This window comes from Xiphophorus hellerii, chromosome 10, assembly GCF_003331165.1.
Source record: "Xiphophorus hellerii strain 12219 chromosome 10, Xiphophorus_hellerii-4.1, whole genome shotgun sequence".
NCBI lineage: Eukaryota > Metazoa > Chordata > Actinopteri > Cyprinodontiformes > Poeciliidae > Xiphophorus > Xiphophorus hellerii.
The window spans coordinates 9,410,840-9,418,921 of record NC_045681.1 but is presented as its reverse complement, the minus strand read 5'-3'; the positions used below and the strand labels follow the sequence as shown (position 1 = coordinate 9,418,921).

General features: G+C 39.5%; 1 protein-coding gene and 1 non-coding gene across 2 annotated transcripts; one reads left to right on the top strand and one right to left on the bottom strand.

Moving 5' to 3' along the window:
- Positions 1-1,220: 1,220 nt before the first annotated feature.
- On the top strand, positions 1,221-1,302 carry trnal-uag (transfer RNA leucine (anticodon UAG)). Its single transcript has one exon. It is a non-coding gene; the product is annotated as a tRNA-Leu (tRNA).
- A 984-nt stretch (positions 1,303-2,286) lies between these two features.
- On the bottom strand, positions 2,287-7,818 carry tha1 (threonine aldolase 1). The gene is made up of 7 exons (XM_032575091.1): positions 7,472-7,818; positions 5,326-5,409; positions 5,167-5,255; positions 4,895-5,080; positions 3,588-3,725; positions 3,309-3,501; positions 2,287-2,701 (listed from the first exon to the last, which is right to left on the bottom strand). Exons 1-7 carry the CDS (start codon positions 7,737-7,739, stop codon positions 2,403-2,405), a joined length of 1,257 nt encoding a protein of 418 aa, XP_032430982.1. The 5' UTR covers positions 7,740-7,818; the 3' UTR covers positions 2,287-2,402.
- Positions 7,819-8,082: the final 264 nt, after the last annotated feature.

Genomic DNA, 8,082 nt, shown 5'->3' with positions numbered 1-8,082 from the left:
CGGACTGAATAAAAAGAAAATGGTAGCTTTTACGGTATAAGGCCTTTTGGGAGAACACAATGTTCCAGTACAAGTCAACAGCCAGTCTCGTGATAAACAGGGAGTGTAGCCAGTAACTTTCCAACCCAACCAGGACATGTTCGTTACTTATTGTACAGAATAGCTGCAGCAGTGTTTACAGTCATTCCTGACAGAATTCCCTCTTTGGGAAAGCAGATAATTTCGGCTACTTGAATCGGCTGTAGTTACATAAGGCGTATTTATATAATAACAGAAGCTACATTTAGAGAGTTAAGAGGATGCAAATTAATCATAAAGGCGATTTTCAGAAAAAAACAAATAACAGCTTTAATGGACATTATGAAAAGTAGTGAGACTCCAAGTGTTAAATTTGAACATAGAGTAATTTACTATATCTGCAGTCGTGAAACTGACCAAATACCAATAGTTAACTGGATAATTAATACTGGGAAGAATCTCTGAGTAAATACTCTAATCAATCAGTGAATCAATCACTAAATTAGTCAACAGACAGTTGAATGATTATTCATTAAATTTAACGTCACCATGAACTTTTACATTACTTACTGTACACATGTGAAAAGTAAATTAATTTACAGTCTAAGGTGCAACATCAATCTCTCTCTCCATTAACTCATACAAGCAAAAAATTTTCAATTCATCGTCCATATTGTTTGAGTTTTATTCCCTTTACAGAAATACCCAAGTACAATCTTGAAATCATATTTCCTTCTGTTTTTATCAACTTGATCATAAAACAAAAAGTTACAACTAAATGACCATTAATTTTTCATTCCAATGAAATATGATTATTTCTTCACAGGCACACGTTTCCTCTTTTCCCAAACTGTTTTGGTTCATTTTAGTCAGTCTGGTCTGCTTTGGATCAGAAAAATATCAGTAGTTTGCAAAACACAACAATTGTTAATTACGGTTTGATTCACCTGTTCCTGAACTATAGAGGTCTTCTTTTCATTTGGTGGTTCACTACATAAATAAGACCTTTTATTTATTGCAGCGACCACCAAATAAAGATAATAATCTCAAACGATCTTTGAAAACGTTTTATGATCAGGTAAAGGACGCTGTGTACCATTATAACAGGAGGTCAGCTTGTAAGAAAACCTTAGGCAGCCAAACAAGGATTATATTTTCTGATACAGTTTAATACATTGGAGGATGGCGAATGAGGCGGGAACGGTAGCGTGGCCGAGTGGTCTAAGGCGCTGGATTTAGGCTCCAGTCATTTCGATGGCGTGGGTTCGAATCCCACCGCTGCCAGAGCTTTTGTCACAAATTCTCACTGCGGCCTAAACAGTAACAGTGTGTTTGTTTTTGTGACATCTCACAATATTACATAGTTTACTGCTACTGAATAATATGCCATATTCTGTGTGTCAGATTTTGCTTACTATCGCATACTGTACTATACTACTTACTAGCACCAAGCACTAGAGCCATCTAGTGGCCATATGTTAAACGGAAGGTAAAGTATGTTTTGAAGGTAAACATTAATCAATCAATCAATCAAATTTTATTTGTATAGCACATTTCAGCAGCAAGGCATTTCAAAGTGCTTTACATCATATCAAACACAGAAACACAATGCAACATAGAATCAACAATCAAAACACATATGTAGTGATTCAACTTTGGCACAAATCATTCAGATACTGAATAGTTTATGTTTGAATATGCTATTTTGTAATCATCCAGTGCCTTGCACAATCACTCCAAAGGAAAAATTGTAAAATAAAAGGAAGTTATTATACAAGTTATTTTTCTTTTAAATGTCTTGCAAAGTGGATATATTCAGTCCCTTTAGTACAATACTCTTAATAAAATCCAGTTCAATCAATTGTCTTCAAAAACCTCTGAAGGGGGATGATAAGAGGCACAGCACTCCCCAAGTCTGACCTTCACAAAGAAAGCAACAAAGTGGAGGAATATACTTTAGTTAGATAAAACCAAAGTTAGTTGTTAATGCTACTATTTATATGTTAAAACCTACAAAATGCAAGTGGCTGTGTTTTGAGTATCTGGTGCTCACATGTCAACAAAGTAAAAAAAACAAACGAACTCTGGAATGAATTATAAAGCAATTTCTATTTTATTTCTATTAAGCTGATTTACTTTAAAGGAAATTATTCCAGCAAATCCTCCTCTTTAAGTGAATAAATCTTATACATACATATGTATAAATGTTTTATTAGTCATACTGAAAGTATTTGCGTAACTTAATATTTCAAAATCAAAAAAAGAAAAAAGGGTGAAGATCAAATTTATTGAAAAATAAGTTCCAGTTGTACTTTTTAGCACATATGAGTCCTTGCCAAGTTAACTCCTTTAATATTATATAGTTAGTGTTATTATTCAGACACTCAGGTTCTATTGTTCAAGTGCTGACCAGCCACAAACTGCATTTTCTTGATAGCCAGCTGGGTGTCTTCAGGGGATATTCCAAGATGCCACACCGCCCTGATGGAGTTCCCATAATGAGGGTGCATGAGAACCCGGACTCCCTGCCCCAGGGACGCCTCTTCCCCCTCCCCGACCTGACCCAGGCGGGCACAGAAGTCCTGGGGACTCAAGGCACAATCCTTCATTCTGAAACACAGGATGTTTGTCTCCACAGCCGACATGTCCACGTCAAACAGGGAGGGCTCGCAGTTGAGCAGAGCTGGTAGAAGGAAAAACACAAATAAATTAAGAGAAATATTTATTTATTTCAAATATGTGACATGTCAGAGAAAAATTCAAATGAATTTTTACTCCAGGTGACAATTTCTACTCTTTCCAAATCATATCTGTGTAATTAATTTATTGGACAATAATCTTTCCCAGAAGTTATTGCAATTAGCAATATCAATCAAACTTTTCAAGTAATACAATTGAAATGGTATAATAATGCAAGTACACATTCTCAAAGATCAATAAACGTTGAATTCTATTGAACATTTAACACTGGAACCGGAAGACATTTAAACATCCAAAATGAAAAAACAAAGTCTCCGTAAACAAAAGGGCTAGTTGAGACCAAAGCACCAGAGCTGTTGAGATTTTGGTAGAAAGAGAGAGAATGCAAATTGAAATTTATGGAATTTTAATTTATCATGTTATTAATGGATTTATTGCGACATTCTTATCCATTATATGTACACGTCACATCTCATACCTCCAGTCATATTTAATCTACAGCACTGCCACCGCATCCCTCAGTTGGTGATGGACAACAACACCCAGATTAATTTATCTTTTTCTTAAATACAGAATGGTGAGCCACTCACCCAGAGCAAAGGTTTTGGCATTGTGGTGATCTTCCTCAAGCCGTCCTACCATCTCCAACAAAGACAGTTTTCCGGCTGCTGCAAGGACACCGGCCTGCCGCATCCCCCCACCTAAGGCTTTACGGCAGCGAACTGCTTTGGATATGAAGTCCCGAGGTCCGGCCAGCATGGTGCCCACCGGCGAGCCCAAACCCTGAGACAAATAAAGCCGGGGAACGTCACACAACTCCATCTCTGGGAAAAATCTACGTTGTTTCATCACGAACCCCCGTGACCCACCTTGGAGAGGCAGACGCTGACTGTGTGTGTGTGCTGCAGTATGGAGGACGGCGACACGCCGAGGGCCACGGCGGCGTTCATCACCCTCGCTCCATCCATGTGAACCGACAAGCCGTAGTGATCTGCTAAAGCACGAACCTAAGAGTGATACAGACATGTTAGACATGATGAAAGCCCAGTTTGTTTGAGATACATGAAGAATAACTTATGTTATTTTAAGAACAAACCTTAAAGGTTACTTATTATGCGTCCTTGAAAAAGTTAGCATAGGTTTATGGTCTATATAAAGAATGTTCTTTGCATTTTTTGCACAATAATATTTTATTCTGCTCAGTTCTGCCTATTTTGAGCTGCTTTCAGAACGAGCTGTTTGAGGGCCTCTTGTCACTTTAAATCCAAATAAACTGCTGCTGGCCACGCCCCTCTCCCCAACTCAACAGATGTGCAATTATGCAACTGTATGTCTTTGAAAAGCATTGGTAGAGCTGTCTGCACAAAAAATAAGAATGCAGCAAGTGGTTCCTGAATGGTAAGTAAACAAACAAACAAAAAAAAAACACTTGTTTTTTTTCCAGCAGCCATTGTACATTGAATACGTCGGTAAAACCAGCTGACCAAATGTGCTGGAGCTCTGCTTATGTTGCTGGGCGACCGGCTGGGAATGGCTGGGGTTGGTACAGACTAAAAAATGGTGGGTTAAAAACAACCCAATTTGTCACCCAGTGCTGGGTCAAATTTGAACCGACCCAACGATGGGTTGGTTTAACTCAACTGGGTTGGTTTAACTCAACAGGGTTGGGTGGCTGGTTTGACCACTACCCAAAGGTTGGGTTAAATTGACCATTGCTTAAAGTTAAAATGACCAAAAATTGGATTGAAATGTATAACCCATCACAGGGATTATTGTACCACTATAATTGAGGGTTTTTTATTATTTATTTTAAAATTCACCATATAAAAACAATCTGAATATCTGAAAACTACTTTAATTTCTGTGCAATACATATATAAAGCCAGCATAATCAGTTTACAAAAGTTTCAAAACATACAAGTGCTATGTTTTTTTTAAGTATAAAGTTATTATTGGCTACAACTCCAATTAGCTATAAGTAATTTCAAACTTGGGTATTGTTTATATTGATAAAAATGGGTCTGCACATTTTATATAAAGTGCAATGCAAAGCATTCATTCATTACAAAAAGAGTCCTTTGTAAAGTCTGGCCCTGATTACAGCAGTAGTTATGAATAAAAAATAAATCCACATCATTCTAAAAATCTCCAGTGAAGCCTGTGAGAGGACACACACCTCCTGCAGGAAGGGCAGAGGCAGCACTCGTCCTCCCTGGATGTTGTGTGTGTTCTCCACGCATATGAGGCGTGTGTGTGGGTAATGGGAGTCGGGGTAACCGTGCTGAATCTTGGACTCCAGCTGCTTCAAGTCAAATGTCCCATCAGGACGAGTGGTCACCGTGGTGGCGTGGACGCCGGCCAGCTGTGTCAACACATAGGAGGACAGAGTGTCCCTTTAAAGTGCGGCGCACAACAGGAAATGTTTTCTCTTTCCTCCAAATCTCTCACCTGAGCGCTTCCTCCTTGCTCGCAGAGGTGCAGGTGGGAGAGATCTCCCACAATCATCTCGTCGCCGCGCTCCCTGCAGTGCACCATCACTGCATGGAGAAACGCACGTTCACACAAAACGTGCCGTCGCAGCATTCCGTCCTGCGAATGAATGCTTACCTGCGATGAGATTACTCATGGTTCCTGAGGGGACGAACAGGGAGGCCTCCATCCCAAACATTTCTGCTGCAAGTTTCTGTAACTCTGCAGAAATTAGAAAAGTTCAGAAAAAAAAAATTCCAGTCTCAGTTTTTATGAGGGTCAAAAAAGCAAAGGTGTCTGTGTTTTAAAGCAGGTAAGCTTAATGTAAAGCTCTTTGTGCAACTCGTAAACTCAGTAAATCATTAACTCCTCAGTTAGGAACATTCAGTTTCTTAAAAAGTTAAGTGAAATACTTATTCAGTGCTTTAATACACTACTCTAAACTTACAAATATAGTTTTTTTTTTCATTCTCCTACATATTGTTCACATTTTGTCACTTCAAAGCAACAAACTTCAATTTATTTTATTAGGATTTTATGTGATAGACCAACACAAAGTAGCGCATACATGAAAATATAATACATATGGAAAATATGGCACTTGTTTGTATTCAAACCCCCTGTACTCTGATCGCCACAAATAAAATAAAGTTGTTTGACATAAATATAGAAGAAACAACATAATGAAAACCAACAAGACTAATTAGAGAGGGTTCTGTCATAAAACATGCATTCCTATATGTCCTATGGAGGGATTTATTGTTATTACATGATCAATATTGCAGAGAAAAGCTTGGACTACAGAAAATCAATGTGATGCATTCAGGCTCTGTGCTAGGAATATATTTGGTTGTTGCTAATGCAGCAAAAAGAAAAGCTTTAGAAACAAAGTTTACATTTATTTTAAAACTACATGCAATGATCCTGAAGCAGAAGGAAACTGCCACTTGTGAGCTAAGTAATTGTTTATCTATTGCAAGTTGTTCATATTTACCAATATTATCACTTCCTGCAGGTTTTTCTAATATCATGCAGCCCTAATCAAAGCTCTATTTAATGCGTCATCTGGAAATTGTAAGGACAAATGTAGCAAAAAGTCCCACAGTAACTCTGGAGGAGCTACGGAGATCCACAGTTCAGGTCTGTTGTTCTCTGTACAAATCTGTCCTGTTAGCATTTCGCCACAGCAAACAGGAGGAAGAAATCAAAAATGTCTAGATTCAAAGTGTTATGTGTGGAGGGTAAACAGGATGGTGGCAGCATCATGCTGTGGGGATGCGTTTCTTAAGCAAGGAAAGAAAACTTTTCAATTAAGTGCTACCCTGTGTTGGTCTATTAATCAATCAAACAAATTTTATTTGTATAGCACATTTCAGCAGCGAGGCATTTCAAAGTGCTTTACATCATATTGTTAACGGGGCCCGCGGATGGATTGTAAATGGATAATAACCACCCCAGGAGGGAATAATGTTAATCCTTCTTTAATGAACATAACCGAGCAGGAGTACAGCTGGGTGGTTTAGGTGCTCTAACGCCGATGCAGACGAACTTTATACGTCCACACCAGAGTCAGCGAGCATCCAACAGAAAAACAGTCCCACCACCAAAACATTCCCCTGGAACACACACCCACTGCATGCAGAGTTCCGTTAACGAGATAAATGCACAGTAACGCACCTAAACTCAGATCATGGAAAATAGTGCTGGCATAAGCAGAAACATACAAGTACTACAATATCAAACACAGAAACACAAAGTCATCAAGTGGGGGGTTCTTGCTTTTGCATCCATAAAAGGTTTACCGGTTACACTCCTACTGTGTTATATGGAACGAAATACCTGTTGGCACTTTTATTCCCACTCACGCTCACAATCACGCAGTTTAAAACGATGTAAACAGCCTTTCAACGGGCTTCCGGCACGAGGCTCCGTGCACCTCTTTCACGGAATTTCGGGCAGGGACTCCGCCGTCCCTCACGGATTTTTGTGCAATTCTATGGTACCTGTTAGTGTCTAGAATTGACAGGGTTTCCGTTACGCGCAATGACCCTCAGTCACTCGCCGTTTTTCTTCCGGCACGAGGCTCCGTACACCTCTTTCACGAAATTTCGAGCAGGGACTCCGTGTTATATAAAATCACTGCAACTACAGTAAAGTTTGTAGTTTTCGTCTGGATCCTTTAGTTGGAAAAAAATACTAAATAATAATAAAGTAGTTGTGTTTATTTGTTTTTTATCAACTTTCTCCCCGTTAAGTCCATATTTAGCCTCTTTTACACTCTGACCGTTCACTGTCGGATCCTCCCCCTTCACATCGTCTCCGACCTCGGCCTGCGCCATGGCCTGGCGCATCGCCGGCCCCGGCTTGGTCACCGTGTCGCTGCGGAGATCCACCACCCGGACGTGAGCCGCCTCGCCGGGTCCGGGGCACCCAGGCTTCTCGGCGTTATAGTAGTTCCGCTTGGGATGTCCAAGAGCCGCATATTGCGCACAGAGCGGCTTCCGGCGAGGAAATGAGGCCAAAACTCTGCAGGAAAATGCTTTCAGAAACATGATGCTCCTGTTTTAGTCATCTTACGTTGAACTTTGAGTCGGTGGTTTGAATCGATAATCATTGACTGACGGCTTAAGGGGAGACAAATAGATTACCAATCTACACGTTCAGATGTACTGAACCGGGTTGGCCTCGAGGGGGCGCCAACACCCCAACGTTGACCGACACCATGTTTTATTCTTTATTTTTTTGTAGATGGTTCATCAAAACTATCAATATGAAACTATCCAGAGAAGAAACACACCTAACTTATACAGGTGAATACAAACTAGTCTATGATCATGGTTTAACTTTTGAATATATAAAAAAAATAAAATAAAATTAGAATTGGATTACTCTACA